An 18,054-nucleotide genomic window follows, 5' to 3' on the forward strand; every position below is an offset into this window, starting at 1 on the left:
TGGGTGTTGTATTAAGATAAGAAAGATGGTTTAGTTTATCATAAGCGATATTTGTTTCAGGTCGAGTCTTAGACGAGAATGATAGCTTTCGACAAAAAGGAGAGATGTCTACTCAAAAGTTTGAAGCAGTATTTGATTAGTATTGTATTATATATGGAATGACCAGAAGGAAACAATCCTGAAGCTGCTTTCTTCTTAAAATGTGCTAAATCCACCAATTAAAGAACTGCAGGAGATTATTCAAATTAAACAAGAATTAGTATGATTGCTTTGTATCATTATTACTGGTCCTAATCACCGTCATAGGCCTCACCCACACACCAAATCACTGTCCATCCCAAACAATATTTATGTATACAAGTATGACAGACGCTCGAATAAATGAACCCCCCGAAAATGAATGCTGCTAATGGTATCTAATTTGAGTTTTGAAAAGAACGCAATGAAAAGCAGCCGGCATATAGTTCCTCCTAATCCCCAAGTGGCATACTCTCAAGCTCCTCTTCCAGTTGTCTCCAGTTATGGGCTTGAAGCTCGGAGTACTTCACACGTTCTTGTGCCCAGTCTTGACTTAGTCGACTGATGTTATATTGTGTTGATTGGAAGTAGATGAGCTCATCTCTTATGCACTCTTTAATAAATATCCCTCGTGCATGCTGAGCTACAATAGACTCCTTATCCTATGAAACGTTAGTTCTCGTAAGCTTCAATTTCTGCTTTGTAGAGCTTACTTTGATAATGGCTTCTGTAACCTTTTCAATTTCTCCTGGCTTAACCATGTTTTCAGGCTTTGATCGTATTGTCACCAATTTATTCTCGTTGTTTTCAATCCTGCGTTCTAAATATGGAATATTGTCTTTGTCATAGCGATCCCGACGCTCAAACATATCTCTCATGCTGACAAGAGAGTCTCGTTGCTTCTTTAAGTCTTCTAGAACGCCTTGATCCCAGGCCTTAGCCTCATCTTCGAGAATGTTTTGACTATTAGAAAGATGCTTGGCAGTAGAATGAAGACCCTCGTTCAGCAGTGGCACATCATTGGTATCGATAGCGTAGGTGTCTTGAGAGACATCAGTGAGCGACTGTAAGCAAAGCGCCATGCGTAAATGATCTGCAGCAAGTCCTTCATTGCGTTTTGCTAGGCGGTCCATAAGATTGCACATGTTAACATAGGCTTCTGCAGATCGTCGGATACCAGTTCGAGTCTGGGCGAAGAGATCGTTCAGAGTAGGGGGAAGGGAGTCTTCTAGTCCCGGTGGTAGTGGTCGTCCAACAAATTCCTCCTGAACAGATATAGTAGCCTGCTTTCGCCAAACAGCAAGCTCCTGATGCTGATTAGCCTATACTTAGTAACAATATGTGAGATGTAAGAGAAGTGAGGACTTACTGTTGGAACAGTCAAAAACATTATGACCAATTGTTCTTGACTAAGAACAGGGTGTCGGACAAGTGCATTGGAAAACCGTGCTAATCCTCTTCTGCGTTTCTCCATAAATGAGCTTTCTGCAGCCAGATGATTTCCATTTACTAAGAATCCCTCAGGTCAGCAATGAAAATTTGGTGGGCAAGTCAAACATACCTGCGACTCTCTTTGGGGCAGGAGTGGCAATTGTCTGAAAGGGAATCGCTTTTGTAAGCAATCTAGCAACCAGACGAAATCACTATATCTTCTCACAACCTTACTTCCTCTGCGAACAGAAGAAACTTGATAGTTATGATGTTGGAATAAGAACATTCCCTCTTTCTCAGCTAACAAAGTGACGACTATATTCTCTTCTGCTCCATTACTAGTCACACGGCCACCGCCAAATGTGCGGGCTGGCGGAGCAGCTTCCTCTGGCCGTTCCCCTTCTCCACCATCGCCACCGAATCCACCACTACCACCAATTGGTGGTGTTGCTGAGTTGTTAAAATTTGGATTCGCATCATAGGAGCCCCATCCTCCACTCGCAGGCTCTATAGGAGCACTTCTAGACTGCTGACGTCGATCTTCATTTGATGGTCCTGTAGAAGTATTTGTAAAGCCACTTACGGTTCTCACAGGTTCGCGTGCTCCATTTGTCGGGGCTCCATTCGATCTGGGACTAGCATGATTATGACCTTTGTGAAGAGCCGGGCTTCCCCATGGATCAGCCTCGGGAAATTCCAGGGAGTCTTTTCGTAACATTCTAGATTGTGGGGGGACAATGAGTTATGTATGGATGGTACAGATGGTGGGGTTGCAGGTCGCTGAGCAGGCTTCGCAGTTGATTCATCGGTCGCAGAGGATTCTAAGTTTGCGGTTGCTAAGTTTGTCAAGCTTGCAAGCTTTGGCACTGGGAGATCTACGCATTTATCAGATTAGAACAAGCGAAAGTGAATATTAAAAGACACTGACTCCTTCGTCGCTCATCTACACCATCAAGTGTAACGTCATGGACATCCTCTTCTTCCTGAGCCAACCCAATCAAAGCCAATAGTACATTGACCTCGCTCCGTTCTAGATCTTGTGGTTGTGAAGTAGGGGCAATAATTTTCATGATCCAGCTCGACTTCTCGGGACCCAAATCTGCAGCATCTAAAAGTTTTGTCACGCCGGTCCTACTAAGTTTTCCATTGGATTCATTGCCATCCTTGAGTATATCATCAAAGATGTCAATATAACTCTCGGGCACGTCGGATGTAGGAAGAAGAGTTTTTAGTAAAGCTCCCCGGTCTAGCTTCTTTGGCAGTGATGTACCCCATGGCGAGCCTCCCGAAACATCGTCATCATCTGCGAATAATGAAGATTTGGATCCTGGGGTCGAACTTGGCTCGTCGTCGAAGAGGGATAATCGCGACTTTGACGGGATTGTTGCGCCAACAGGCTCGTCGTCATCTCCGAATAGAGACATTATATTCCTAATATCCTCTAGGATGTATAATTATGTACAGTAAGACAGAATTGAGTAATTTTGTATCGTAACGTCGTTATCATAGTAATTGTTTTGGGTATTTTGGAAGCTTGGAAGCTCTAGACGCGGGAAAGCTTGGACATGCTTTCTCACCATGTAACCGCGCATATTTTAGTACACTACCTAGGTGGGACTGTGGAGGAGGTATGGATCCAAGAAATAGGAAACTCAAATTGAGAGATCGATTTAGAATCTTGGTGATATTTAGAATTATTTTGATATGGTCTACTACATTTTATGAAATACTCAATAATTATTAATATCGTCATCTATGTTTGGGATAAGTCACGTTTCCGTAGTCACAATGAATGATATCGTCTAAACATGTAGGCCCCTTTAATTCATGTACAATATCCAGGTGTTATTAATTTCTTCGATACTTAAATTTCTCGTCTTTAAGAAGCCTTGGTGCATGGGAATATCATAGGTAATCATTGTGAGATTAAACATCGGGTATTTTAGATCCAAGAGTAGGCTGCAGGATAAGCAAATATAAACCTACAAATTGTCTTTACACAAAACGTTTGATGCTCGATCACTGATACGTTCGGTCTGCGGTGTAGTATTTGAGGGTTCATTACACATGTAAACTTCCATTTCTTGGTCAAATGTGACCTAGCTGCAAAGCTTTAAACCACACCAGAGCAAAATGAGACACGAGCACCTGGCTCTATATTTCTTCCTCGCTGAATCAGAGTATGATATACTCATGAAGAGATAAGAATATTTGCAATGGCCGGAACGAATCAACACCATCTGTTGCCTCCAGTTTTGTGCGTTGATGATTCAAAGAATGGCGTTCTGTCATCAAAAAATTGCGAAACTCTTGCTCGATCCGTATCGAAATACCTCATAGACATTCCTTATATTTAATATACAATGGCAACATTTACCATATCCTGTTGGCACTCGCTGCAGCACCTGTACCTGTCTTCTTCGATTTCTTTTGGAAATTTCCAGTTCGTGGAGCCCTAAAGAACAAACTTGGCCCTTGACCCTCCTCCACGGTATGACTTAAGTAGCCCCTGTGCGCCGGATCTCTGTAGTATTCGATGTCTTTACGACTTGTGGGATCTGGCAGGCGGTACGAGAATGGTGACGCGGCAGCGGCGGCTGTAAGGATAGGAGAGTCGCTAACCAACTGGGCATCGATTGCTGAAAGTGGGACAGAACTAGAGACAGATTCCCCTGCCAAAAGTCTCTTAATCGCTGGTTTTGTATAGAATCTAGTTGTGACTGTTCCTCCAAGCGCCTCCACTGCCTCGATTGCCGTCGCCGAAGCGCGAGATACCAGAATATTAATAGGCGTCTTCAACTCCTCCTTGCCTCTCGCTAATAGCTTTACTCCATCCTTTACTCCGTGTAAACATCGAGAATCGGCCAATTCCTTCAAAGTGATGGGCCGGGTGGGATCAAGCCGACCTTGGTCAATCCATTCTTGTATGCGATTAAGATTTATTGGGGACATATCAACGGAGAAACTGATAAGTTTATTAGCTATCGTTCGACACGAAGATCTCTCAAAAAGAACTTTGAATCTCAATTGAGTGTAGAAAAACTTTGGAATTCATACTGATTCTCAAATCCTCTCACACCGTGAACAACATCTTGTGGTGTTTGACCACCTTGGAATCGTGCTGGTACTTTTCCATGCTGCTTCTGACCCTTATGACCACGTCCTGATGTCTTTCCCTTTCCCGAAGATGGACCTCGACCTCTTCGTATACGTTTATTATATGCCCCAGAGTTGTCCGACAAAGATGAAAGAATCGAGGCGTTCCGGGTTTGCATCAATGGTGCAAGGAATGCAGCCAAAGGTGTGGCCAAAGTTGGCGCCGAGCGACAATAAGAAGTGAGCGCTGGTAATCGTGGAGGCATATTGTGTTGAAGGAGGGGGAAGAGGGGGTAAATTGAGAGGTCTTTGTCAATATTGAGCCTCACAAAGAGGTTCAGAATTAAAATTGTTGATCTGTTTGCTGATTGGTTTATTTGGTTATCTAAAAATTGCTGCCGCTTTAAGAATGCTCAATATCCGATTGTGTTCCCGGATTTTTCGTTTTCCCCAGGGATTTTAGTGAAGTTCTAGGCTTCTAGAATCCTTGTATGTAGCCTGAACACAGAGAAAAGCTCCGTAATTTTAAGCCTCTTTCAGTGTTCCTAAGCAGTAATTAACTAGATTTTCCACTTTTAATCCTCTGTAGATCAGATCAGGGGCAGAAAAGAACCTTATCAGACAGTCCCCAGGGACGGAGTAGGCAGCTGCAGAATACAGAATACAGAATAGACCAACCAACAGGCCAATCAACCCAATCCATCATACATGAGAGCAATTCGACCAAAAAAAAGGGAATCGACAATTATTCTTCTTTATATTGTAACCCAATACCATCTACAAGTTACAAAACTACAGTATACAGTATACAAGATCCCCTCCTAATGGACTGTTCAATGCTACTATCATCCCGAACTCTTTTATGACACCAAAGAATCTTCCTTCCAACACTCACTCGCATGCGCGCATAACTTTATAAAGAGACGATATAGTTGAGGGAGTGAATACGTCAAGCCGGCATCATGGGACTTGATCGCGGTCAACGTCGGTTTTTTCTCTTTCTAGCCATTACTGGTCTTGTAATACTTCTTTTCAATCTTTCCATGCTCTCTGGCGCGGATGTGCGATCAAAAGTGAAGAAGATCCCTTTGCCAGGTTTGAAAAACAAGCCCGATTCAGATGTTAGTACTGTCTTCGCCTCTTGACCTGGGGTTGCCTATTAATCTTGGATTTTTTATAGTCCTCAAAATCGCCGACGTCGCATCAAGACCAAGAAGTGGTGGGTGATATTGCAGACCAACACCCTATAGCTGCGCTTATGAAAGAAGCGGATGAAGCATTTCGAATATATGATGAAAGCAGATCAAAAACTTTCAAAGAAACTGTGTCAAAGTATAGAAAGAAATATGGAAGGCATCCGCCGCCAAAATTCAGGGACTGGTATAAATATGCTCGAGACAAGAACGTTTACAATATCGACGACTTTGAACAAGTTATGGATGATCTACGGCCATTCTGGGGAGTCGATCCCGCCATCATTCGATCCCAAGCGGCGCATCTTCATGCTAATCACGACGATGGTATCTCTGGGATTCACATACGATCTGGGAAAGTTTGGAAGTTGAGCAATGAAAACTGGAGAGCAGAAACTATGAAAGAAATGATTGAACCCTTCGTCAAGTTTTTACCGGACATGGATATTGCCATGAACAGGCTAGATCAGCCACGTCTAGCGATACCATGGGATGATCTTCAAGCTCTCCTTGCTAACGAAACGGCTAACAGAATTATGTTGCCAGAAGCTGTAGCCGAATTCACTACAAATATGTCTGGATTGTGGCAAAAGGGAGCAACTCTTCTTCAAGATGGGGAGACTGAACCTTTATTGAAGGACCCAGAGTGGTTTAGAGCACCTGGTCGACAATATATGTTGATCGCAAAAGAAGCCTGCCCTCCGGAATCTCATGCCAGAGACTCAATGTCTAAATCTGATGCAGAAGCCACCTATAAAAGTCCAGACGGAGGATTTATTACAAATTTCAACCTTTCTTCGGATCTTTGTACAGCCGGTCCTGAAATTCAAGATTTACATGGATTTCTATATGCAAGCAGTACAGTAACGGCCAGCAAGCTGCCATTACCCGTATTTGGAGAATGTAAAGTCAATATCAACAATGATATTCTATTCCCTGCAAACAAATACTACGAGTATGATGATGCTCGATACGCCTACAATTCAGCAGGTGACGTTGGATGGGATGACAAGGCGGACAACATGATTTGGAGAGGTGTCACTTCTGGTGGAACTAACACTGCAGAGACTTGGAAGAGGATGCATCGTCAAAGATTAGTTCTACTTACCAATGGCACCGTTATGAAAGATACCAATGTGAATATCATGGCCATGGATCCCCATACTCCTGGTACATATAAACCTTATGATCACTTCCAACCTAGCGAATTCGCCACTAAACATACGGATGCTGGATTCACGGAAGCTGCTTCCTGTGTACCAAACTGTAGCTTCTACGATGATGTCTGGACCTACAAGCCATCTGTAGAACTCACCGACCAATTCAAAAGTAAATATCTCATCGATGTCGACGGCCATTCGTTCTCCGGACGTTGGCATGCCTTTCTCAAAAGTAAGGGTCTGGGTATCAAAAGCACTATCTTCAGGGAATGGCACGACAGTCGATTGTTTCAATGGAGACATTTCGTCCCATTGGATAATCGGTATGATGAGTTGTATAGTATCCTTACGTATTTCATTGGATTAGGAGATGCAGACTCGAAAGGAAGAGATGGAAAGCCGTATGTACAAAGACACGATTTCGAGGCAAGAAAGTTGGGGAGACAGGGAAGCGAATGGGCCAACAAGGTTTTGAGAAAGGAGGATATTGAGGTGAGTTTGTTCCCGAATTAAATTACAGACATTGTACATGGGTTGTGCTAACCCAGCCTGGAAACAGATCTATCTCTTCAGACTTCTAATCGAATACGCCCGTATTATCGATGACAATCGAGATAGGATAGGATACTCCGGGGATGGAAGTGAGTTGGACAAATACGATAGCAAAAACCCGGTTACTGGGCAACATGGGTAATGATTGAAACGATTTGGAGATAGTAATACATGGGCGTGGCGTTTGGGCATGCTTCATTTTTCACACGGAATGGAAGCGAGAACTTAGGGGTAATGGGTGGATGATATGTTGTGTCTATAATTGTATATGTGAAAAATGTATGAATGGTGGCGGTCAGCTTCGGTAACTTTTGTACTATATCCATCTCTCTCAAAAGACGCCTAGTTAATTACTTAATTCAATGATATAAACGAAGGGGGAATTGCATAAATAATAAAATCACTTATTCACAGCGAAAAATAAAAGACTTGCTTTCCTCTGTCGGCACGATGCTAACTTGCACGAGCGACAATCTCTACACTCGAAGCAAACAACGCTCAATACTTCCTCAAAGCGTCTCCACTCATCTCACATCCCTCATCTTACATTTTTCGCTCCCGAATCCATCACTAAAAGAAAGTCCAGAATCTCTCCGACCAAGCTGACCAACAGCAAAATCTTGGCACCCGAGGTACGTACTTGCCTTGCATACATGATCTCCGAAGCGAACAGGCATGCACGAGGTCTCCAATACGAGCTTTCTCGCTTATGCACATCGTCTGCATCTATTATGCTTATTGTAGACTTGCATTCTTGGCATCGATAGTAGAGATGGATATTCAAGGTGGTAGTCTGGGTCCGGGTCCATTCTTCGGGGTGTACGGGTGAATAGGGAAATTTTTCTTCAGCGTACGGACGTATGGTGGTTTATGAATGTGAATGTGCAAGTTTAGAATACTGTGTACCCCGGACGCTGAGATTCTCGCGTGGATGATTGATTAGGTAGCTTCTGGGCAGGGCAGAAGATCTGGACATATGGGTCCGGTTCTCGGGCGGCTTCCTCCCGGTGCCAAGCTTGGGGCGGTTGACCGCTTGCTTTCTTGCTTGTCTGTCTGTCTGTCTCTTTGCCTGCCTGTTTTGTGTGGAAGGGATGGGTGAGGTGAGGGGAGAAGTGCTGATAGTAAGCATACGTATGTATGTATTTACATCAGACTCGTGAAAGAGTCTGGGACGGAGATGGGATGAAGGATTTACTATACATGATTACCGTGCGTCTTTTTCTCTCTTGGCGATGAAGAACAGCAGTTCTTCATTTGTGGAAAATTGGTGGGATGTAAGGGATGAGATGAAGATGCCATTGAAGTTGTCATGCTGTCGCAAGCCTGCAAGTGCAGACTGGTAGGTGGTGAGATGAGGGGGGTGGCTTTTATACCTATAAAGTAGTTGGATTGTCTATTCTGTTTGAGTGTCTCCCGACTTCCTGATTACTAGTTATTATCTACCCATCCATCTATCTATTCGACATCCAGCATCCAGCATCCAATCTCCATTGCCCAACCAACCAACACCGCCCCAGAACGAACTCTTCAAACCACAACCACAACCATGAAATTCCCCATCACCCTTCTCTCCCTCAGCACTCTCCTCCCTCTCATCACCGCCGCCACAACTGCCAAATTCTCCCTCCTCTCCAAATCCACCTACACCCCCTACAACAACGTGCATTTTGGATCCGTCGGTTCCGTATCCGGAACCCTCGTCGCCGGTCTCCAACCCCTCCAGACTCTTCCCGTCGGAGGAACAATAACCAACGGTGTACTCTCATTCATCGGGATGGATCCATCAGATGATGCTATCCCGGCGTATTTCATCCACGGCGCGGCAGGGAGCTGGGTGCAGTTGGATGTGTGGGCGAGTCCACAGAAGGGGTATAGTTTAGATAAGAGTGGAAATTTGTTGGTTGATGGCGCGGGAGCTTTTTATGGTAGGTTTGTTTTTCATCAGAGGAGATTTATGACGAGTCTGTGGAGATTGATAGGGCTTGGTTGCTAATGTGTGATCATCTAGCTTGTTTGACAAATACAGATTTTAGCACTGGTGTTATTGGAGTCTTTTATACGACGGCTGGAGCGAAAGTTCCCAGTGGTTGTTATGCGATTCAGTTGCAAGCTGTGTATTGTGAGGAGGATCTCAATAATTGCGCATGAGGAAGCTGGTGGGACTGGATGTGTATGGATGTAATATGGGATGATGAATTGATAGAACGAAGAAATGAAGTTTATGAAGCCTTTTTGGCGGTGGTCAACGTTTAGTAGGATTACATTTGGGAATAGAGAAGATAAGGTTAGTCCATTGGCTAAATACATAAGTTCTGAAGTAGATCAAAGAGATATATAAACGATCTGAAATATTGGATATGTAAGATGCAATTCGCAAATCTCATTTGAAAGTCATGAGCTGTTTACCCACCTCCCATCTCCGCGACATTTCGCATGAACCATCTAGTGAAAGTGTCTCTTCCATTACCATTTCTGTATTTGGAGATGAAGGAAAATAGTGAAGCAGGCCATGAATGCACGTGAGTGTTCATTGTCATCTAGGACTTTTCAATATCTCAATCCTTTATATGTAGCTAACTCTCATACAACCAAGACTTCTCTATTATTCTCCCCTTTGATCTAAAAGTAATAGGCCACTACAATCCCCTCAAAATATCATTCACTTGACACTGACAGGAATAAGGACCTATGATCAAGATACCGACTCAATCCTCTCAAACACTACCCGAGGGTGTACTCCTATCACTACGACTTTTCTTGACCCCGTCTGTCAAAAATGAAAGAGAGCTCACAGAAATTCTTCAAACAGAAAAGAACAGCATCATTATTACATCATAATCACAACATCCATACATCCGATTCGCTCGACATAGAAAACACTCACTATATACTATGCAACCACTCAACGCCAGAGATCTCATCAGCTCCTCGCCCCTAAATACTACGTCTATATTACCTTTCGATCATTCTCCAAATCACAATGATTTCTCTCGATAAGACTCTAGACCGAATGTTGAAATTGAACACACTCCTCTGGAAGTAAAGTAACAGCTAAGTCGTTAACACACTCATCCACATCCACAACGATCTCAACCTTAACTCCAGACTTAGCAATTCCATTACCCCTATCCATCTTTCATAGTTACACACCTGCACACTTACATAAATCCCCAAAAGTTCATGCCTCACAAGTTACAAAAAGAACATTCATCCATCCACCCATTTTCAACAAAACACATTAATCAAATACATAAGAAACTTTCTACCAACCAACCTCCGAGCATTACCCTCCCGCTTCCTTAAATTACAAACCTACTTTCGCTGATCAGGAATCTGCAACCAAAGATTTCAAATTCCAAACCCCCAAGTCCAAATTCGAATCCCGAGATCCAAAAAGAATATCGATATCGATATCAATATTAAGAATCATTCCTCCCCCATCATCCATGAAACTCCTCGAAAGATACATATCTAAAAATTCGAACTGAGCGCTATGTATGTATATTTCCCTCGCATCCGTATCGGACTCATCACTACTAATACTCATGCTGTTACTTGTAGCTAGAAGAATGCGGGAGGAGTACACTGAAATGAAGGACTGGACTGGACTGTGTCTAGAAATCTGCGGTAGAAAAAAAAGAGGATAATTGAGTTCGTGGTGTTGTTTTACCTTGATAAGATATGTTTGACACTCTGAGACGGATACGATGTTTAAGATGAAATTTGAAATGGAAGGAGTGCTGGGATAGATAGTGTGAAGGAAGGACGGAAACGGTAAAGGATATAACATAGTATAGAGTAGGCTAAATTGAGATGTTGGAGTAATAGATTATACTTCGTCTATTATAGATGATGATATAATGAATGGCATATCGCTTATAGCTACCTAGTCATCGATGTCGCAACCTCTTGACTCCTGATTTCAATCCGGGAAGCGAGGATCCCTAGAGAGAAGCTTTTGGAACGTCTACGCTAGAGGTGTAGTTATCGCATTATTGGATTCGATTTGATGGTGCAGATTTGCAGTGAGATTCTCAATTATTTAATCTAAACATCAATAGTGTTGGAGGTATGAGAATATTCGCGTTATGTAACTACAGCTACAACCACAGGCAGTCCATGCATCTACTGAAGACCGACTATAAATCTTAGCTACTGTTGATGTCCTAAATTGTATTTGCAACAATCTACAACAAAGAAGAATCCAACAAAGAAGCCATTCCTTCCGAACGTGGAGTAAATCTGCAATCGAAATGCAGAGGATGGCTAAACCAACAACAATCAGTAAGCAGTCTCCCAGAAACAGGATATTTCAAATTTCAAAAAGATATCCATACCTCGATAGACCCGTCGTAAAGCCCACCACCGGCTCAACATCCTCCCCCTTCGAATCCACCGCCTTCGAAATATCAACCGTAGATATCAAAGTAGCCAACACAATCCACACACTCCCCAATGCCAGATGACGACCTACACATATTCTGCGGCCAAACCCAAACGGTCCTTTGAGATACGGTTCCCCAGCTCCACCTTGCTCGACTGGAAGATATCGGTCTGGATTGAATAAATCGGGATTGTTGTAAACCGTCTCATCGCGACTCATCGCCCATGTATTGAAAAATACATTCGTACCCTGGGGAATGAACATCTCGTTGTAGATGTCATCGTTGAGACTTTTGTGTGGGACGCCGAGAGGAGATAAAGGTCGCCATCTAACTATTTCTTGAACAATATGTTCGATATAGAGAAGATCTGGGTGTTCTCTGTCCTTTAATGAAGGAAGACGATCTAGTCCGATAGTCCGATCGAGCAGACTTCTTGCTTTGTGAAAAATAGTAGGATTGAGTAATAAATTTAAAATTCCCACTAAAGTCGTTGCAAAGGTGGTGTCTGATCCTGCAATAAATATAGCGGCAGCGGAACCATTGATATCTTCCATGGCAAAGTCATTCGGTAGATTATGGGACTCATTTTTCTCATATCTTTCAAGCAGAGGATATACGTACGAAGAGTTTTGAGCTGCCCCTTTATTCTGTTCTGGATTAGAAATGTTCAATGATTCACAGAGGCTATGACAACATACAAAGTCCTTGCGTGCAGCAGCAAATGGAACATCATGAAGACGTTTTATCGCGGATCCCCAATTCTTCGCATGAGTTATGGCTTTCGAAGGAACGAGCCAGTGAGGAAGGTTGCCGAGGAAAGGAAAATAATCAATGACAGTAGCTCCTGGTGATCCACCACTTCCCGTAGCATTGATTGCATCCGCTGCAATTTTGATGTACTCGTCATCATCATTCTTTAAAGTGATTCCAAACGATACTCTCAATACAATAGCAGAAGCAAACCTATCGAAAGTAAGCATGGCTATTCAAGAAACTGAGATACCCCTCGCATTACTTTACCTCCTTAAGGCAATTTCCCAGTCATCCGGCCGTTGAGTAATAGTATGCAGAGCCTGACGTGCTTCATATTCTTGTACTTCTCGATACCGTACGACACTGGACTTCGTAAAGGCCGTCTGTAAATGTGTTCTGTGTGCCTTGAAACGTGATCCCCATGGAAGAAATGTCAAGGTTCTACCCCATCCCATACTATTTTCGATCAGCAATGTAAGCTCGAGAGAAAAGATATCACTTACACCTCAAATAGAACAAATCGAGGTCGGTCACAATAATTAGCTCCTCTCCTAGAAAGAAGTTCATCTGCAGCTTTCACAGTATTCAAGACTACAACTGGAGTAAGAAATTGTTTGAAATATAGTATATCTGTGTCTTTTGGTATGTTAGCATATTGAAGAGGAATACATTAGATATAGTTTACTTACTGTACTGTTGTGACAACTTTTGATAGTACAAGTGCGGATCGTCCGTGGGAACTAATCGGATATGTCCTAATATTGGTTCGCCTGGAGGACTTGGTGGAAATGGATATCGTGATTTCTTGAAGAAGGTTCGCCAAAAAATTGTAGATAGTATGATACATGCTACAATAACAAGAAATGTCATAGAGGACACTCCACATTCGGATATCATGTTGATCATAATAAACTCTTCCAGCTAGGATATCGATATCACAGCTGGGAGTAAACACGTATAATTTATAAAGTGTGAAGTCCTACATCGTAACAATGGCATGCAGTAGCAGCATATCTTATCTCACCCATTACCTGGTTCGCACGCCATTCGAGATACTCATCAGGGAATGAATTCGTCAATAAAACGAAGACATCCAATGAGAATAAGCATCTCGACTCAGTCTGCAGTACCTCGACTCTTTGGGTAGTGAGCCAGCTCCACAATGTGAAATTGGATGCAGTAAACGAATCAGAGATTCTACTTGACGAAGCAATCTAAAAAGTTGCAGAAGTCCAATACCTAGGTAAGCTGTCTACCGAGAGAATTACGGTATGTGAAAGATGTCTTAAGCGCAGCCCCGCCAATTTTAACCTTATGCCCAACTTCAACACAAACAAACATCATAATTCCATTCTAAAGCAGTCGAAATGGCAAGATCTTCATGATAGCTTTCATCATCTACTATATCTCTGAATTCAAGTGATTAATGGTAGGCACACATATGGAAATGCATCATCTCATGTGCAGTCAAGTCAAACTGCCCAATTTCAAAATGTTTTCTGGCTTCTGAATATCAAGCGAATTCTATGGATACTAGAACCTAAGCAACAATGGCTAGGTAGCTATGGGTCTATCCATTTCTTTGAGTTGCCATACCAAGAGTAGACCATAGATATAAGCCTTTCCGTCGCTCTTCAAATTCGCTTCAAAGAGAACTGTATATATGACCAATCATCTAAGAACCAGCAAAGGGATGATCGATCTATCATGATACAACCTTTGAGCAAATCTTTCATTTTGTGTGCACTGAGTCGACCCAAATGGATAAATGCTGTGGTATTGACGAGGGTGGGTTTACATTGGAGAGTATCTGATATCTAGTATGTAATGATGTGTGGATGGTCTAGTCTGGTCTGATGGTGTTCGATGTGTGGTGAGTACATTGATAACCTAGTGGTCAGACTTGATAAAGCCATTCTACAAAAATGAAGGACGTTGGTGCATAAAGAACAGCATAGAGACAGACTATAGTAGATATAAGAAGTACATTATGAGAAATCCACTCCTCACACTCCTCTCAGGCGCCCGCTCTTTGTCACTCCGTTCTCCAACTCACATCATTCATTCATTCATAAGGCAAGATAGAAAGGAAAAGACCTTCCCTAACCATACATCTATATCCCGTTTACCCTATGTCAAAATTCCAGCTTTTGCACATATTATTATGCAATATAATTGATACCTATCAATCTACATCACCACAAAATAACCATCCCATTCCATTCCATCCCAACTTCTCCCAACTTCTCCCAACTTCTCCATCGAAAAACACATAAAACCATAAAACCAATCAACAAACACTCAAGCAAGCGCGCTCATCCAATACCCACACATTTCATTTCTCGAGCCTTTACCACTCCATATAGCTGGATCTTTGTACGTCCCTCATTCCTCAAATATATCTGGATTAGATTAGACAATATCATACCTCGCCACATCAAACTCCACACCCCTATCAAAGATATAGAATCAAGAAACATTTATCATAGCAGATCAGAGTAGATCCACGACAACCGATACGCAATCTCTCTCACTCACACACATAGACACAAAAATATCTCCTCCTTACTTCATGTACACCCCCCAAGCATATTCATCCGCGCTCCCCTTCCATCCTCTCCCATTTCCTACATCCAAAAAAGCTATTACACGATAGGAGTCCGAACTCGCGGCTGCTTGACTTCTGATGTCCTATCTCGTCTTTTCCCACGCGAAGAATGTATATGTATACGAGGTACTACTAGTAACATGCGAAAAGAGTACTTGTTCCAAGCATCTTACGTGTGAGGCTGAAGTTGAGATCGCAGTCAAGGTTCGATACAACGCAATAGAATCGGAATGTAGAAGAATTAAAGACAGAACAGAGGAAGAGTGGAGGTTTATGACCGATACTAACGGAGTAGGTAAGTGTCGAATAAGTAAATAAATAAATAACAATTATTCTCTCCGCATATCTACTTACTTACTTACTCTCTACCTTGAAGTAGATATAGAGTGTGCTTGTAAGATCTTACATGTACATGATTCTTTTACTACTTATTATACATATATCTAAGTAAGTATATATACATATCACTTGTGACCTCCACTAGTACTGAATTATCGGTAGATGAATACATTAAATTATATTATATTATATTACATCACTGAAACCTTATACACTCACCCTCTCCATAAACCACAGAAACAAGACTCCACCAACAGAAACAGAAATAGAAATAGAAAAAAAATCCCACATTTCCAAATCTCAATCTCAATCTCAATCTCAAACCTCACAAACCTCACAAACCCTTTGTCTTCATTATTCTCATTCTCATTCTCCCAATCCCAAATCCCAATCCCAAACGCAAATCCACTATATCAGATTAGACATGACATGAAATCTATAAAGCAGAAAGAAGTAGGTAGGTAGGTAGGTAGGTAGATGATATTTTTATCAGCTGTGAAATATAAAATATAAGACAGATATATGAAAGAATATAAAAGGGAATTCGATCCGAGATCAGATCTCGGAGGAGAGCTTTGTGTGGAGATTTGAGAGTTAGGTTTTGATGAAGGGGGATTGGATGTATGGTGTTGTATTATGTTTTTTAGAGGAGGAGAGAAAGAAAAGGGTTCGGGTATCCCCCTTACATTTCGCGAAGGGAAGCGATGGCATGAAGAGAGCTGGCTGAGGATAGTATTACTGGATCTCACATGTACTCGAGTGTGTATGTATGAATGAATGGATAAATAGAAGAGCAGATAGAGATACATTATTAGATAACTAATATGTATTCTGTAGATGAGAAAACGAAATACCTACTACCTAGCTATATATCCTGAGGGGAATCGAAAATGAATAATGTCATTGGATAATAGATGGTTGGTACTTTAGATGATTGGTACTTTAGATGATTGGTACTTTAGATGATGCGGATTTTGCACATGTTCATATCATACTATGGATGAAGTATTGAATTCTTTGAGAGTATTACATGATGAGAAGAATATCTTTCTTGATTCATATAGAATTTATTGTTGGATGTATTGTGCTCGAATGGAGTAGTATAGTGTAGTGTACTGTAGTATAATAATGCATATATACCTACATACTTGGTACTTTTCCTTAATGGCGTACTATCATATCATACCATACCATACCATACCATACCATATCATTTTCCAGTACTGCACTGCAGTATTCTATACTTTGTATTTTGTATAGAGAGTCCTGGTACCTTCACTAGGTAGGTAGGTGTATAGGTAGGTATACAGGTAGATATACAGGTAGGTATGAATACATACCCTTCATTTATTATTTACATATTACGGATGAGTATTCATAACAAATATAAACATGCATATGGAAGAGCGCTTACAGAAAAATACCTATATCCACTACCTCTAATATAATACATTATACATTCACTATATTATATTATACTATAGATACATAAGCCAAGCACCTCAAACACATTTAGGAAGGTGATACGGTCATGTCGTGATGGGGATGTAAGTGCTAGGTAGTGTACCTGGTGATTTTGATGGCCAATAGGATAGGGATGAAAAGAAGCTGAAACGTGTTGTTGTGAGGGGAAGGGGTTTGGATGGGTTGATTGGATGGTTTGGGAGAGGGGGTGATTGGAGTTTGGTGGGTTGATGGGTATGTGTATGGAGGTGTGGAGGTGTGTAGGTGTGTAGACTTGGGGAGATGGGTCTTTTTTTTGGCGGGGGGATAGGAAGAGTTTGAGACTTGTTGTGTTAGGTAGGTGGTAGGTAGGTGGTAGGTAGGTGGTAGGTATATACTTACATACACCTATACATACACATTCGTACACGCCATTCATTAAAATCTAGATAATTTAAAAAGTGCACAGATTGGATCAGATGAGATGAAATGAGACCAGATGAGATGCGGAGGTGAACCTTGAAGCTTAAAGGGCAATATAGAAAGAGAGAAAGAAAGAAAGAAAGAAAGAAAGAAACTCCCAGCCCTAGATGATCAATCATGATAAGGGAAACAAAAAGGAAGGTGGTAAGTGAGGTGAAGAAATCAAGACGTGGATGATTAATCATCAAGGGTAAACAGATGTAGATGTTTACGTTTTCACACCCATTCTCATTTCATCCAGAGGAGAGTTCATCTTCTTGTCTTGGATCTTATTTATTTAGAGTTGGGGTTTGCTTAAATGTCTTGGAGAGGAAAAGAGTCTAAGGAAACTAAAGATAAAGCCTATCTTGACTACCTACGTTGGATTGGGATGAGGGGGATTTGGTGGGCGTGAGGTGTGGCTGGGAGATGAAGATGGATGAATCTCTTGATTTGGGTGGTGGAGGGAGCGGATGAACTTTGAAGTTGCGTTGGTATTGGATCGTTGGTGTTGGATTCGAATGTTATATCGTTGGTGATATAGGGATGGATGGTCATATCATACTTTTAGCACAATCACAGAGATCACCATCATCGTATGGAACAACAATAAC

At 41.9% G+C, this 18,054-nt stretch overlaps 5 protein-coding genes across 5 annotated transcripts; 2 read left to right on the plus strand and 3 right to left on the minus strand.

The window, feature by feature from the left end:
* Positions 1 to 470: 470 nt before the first annotated feature.
* On the minus strand, positions 471 to 2,873 carry Bfra_002135 (putative sorting nexin mvp1 protein; the record flags this gene model as incomplete). The annotated part of the gene is given in 7 exon segments (XM_037332559.1): positions 471 to 680; positions 732 to 1,340; positions 1,388 to 1,527; positions 1,580 to 1,613; positions 1,676 to 2,168; positions 2,186 to 2,324; positions 2,378 to 2,873. 7 exon segments carry the CDS (start codon positions 2,871 to 2,873, stop codon positions 471 to 473), a joined length of 2,121 nt encoding a protein of 706 aa, XP_037196713.1.
* A 949-nt stretch (positions 2,874 to 3,822) lies between these two features.
* Bfra_002136 (putative mitochondrial 54s ribosomal protein 10 18 protein) lies at positions 3,823 to 4,811 on the minus strand (the record flags this gene model as incomplete). The annotated part of the gene is made up of 2 exons (XM_037332560.1): positions 3,823 to 4,414; positions 4,507 to 4,811. 2 exons carry the CDS (start codon positions 4,809 to 4,811, stop codon positions 3,823 to 3,825), a joined length of 897 nt encoding a protein of 298 aa, XP_037196714.1.
* A 696-nt stretch (positions 4,812 to 5,507) lies between these two features.
* Bfra_002137 (putative capsular associated protein) lies at positions 5,508 to 7,592 on the plus strand (the record flags this gene model as incomplete). Its single annotated transcript, XM_037332561.1, has 3 exons — positions 5,508 to 5,666; positions 5,726 to 7,390; positions 7,458 to 7,592. The coding sequence occupies 3 exons, from the start codon at positions 5,508 to 5,510 to the stop codon at positions 7,590 to 7,592; spliced, it is 1,959 nt and encodes a 652-aa protein (XP_037196715.1).
* A 1,404-nt stretch (positions 7,593 to 8,996) lies between these two features.
* Bfra_002138 (uncharacterized protein) lies at positions 8,997 to 9,598 on the plus strand (the record flags this gene model as incomplete). Its single annotated transcript, XM_037332562.1, has 2 exons — positions 8,997 to 9,375; positions 9,459 to 9,598. 2 exons carry the CDS (start codon positions 8,997 to 8,999, stop codon positions 9,596 to 9,598), a joined length of 519 nt encoding a protein of 172 aa, XP_037196716.1.
* A 2,039-nt stretch (positions 9,599 to 11,637) lies between these two features.
* Bfra_002139 (putative cytochrome p450 protein) lies at positions 11,638 to 13,494 on the minus strand (the record flags this gene model as incomplete). The annotated part of the gene is made up of 6 exons (XM_037332563.1): positions 11,638 to 11,743; positions 11,788 to 12,482; positions 12,534 to 12,798; positions 12,856 to 13,044; positions 13,092 to 13,224; positions 13,278 to 13,494. 6 exons carry the CDS (start codon positions 13,492 to 13,494, stop codon positions 11,638 to 11,640), a joined length of 1,605 nt encoding a protein of 534 aa, XP_037196717.1.
* Positions 13,495 to 18,054: the final 4,560 nt, after the last annotated feature.

The sequence above is a fragment of the Botrytis fragariae genome, assembly GCF_013461495.1.
Source record: "Botrytis fragariae strain BVB16 chromosome Unknown tig00000006, whole genome shotgun sequence".
In the NCBI taxonomy this organism is placed as follows: Eukaryota; Fungi; Ascomycota; class Leotiomycetes; order Helotiales; family Sclerotiniaceae; genus Botrytis; species Botrytis fragariae.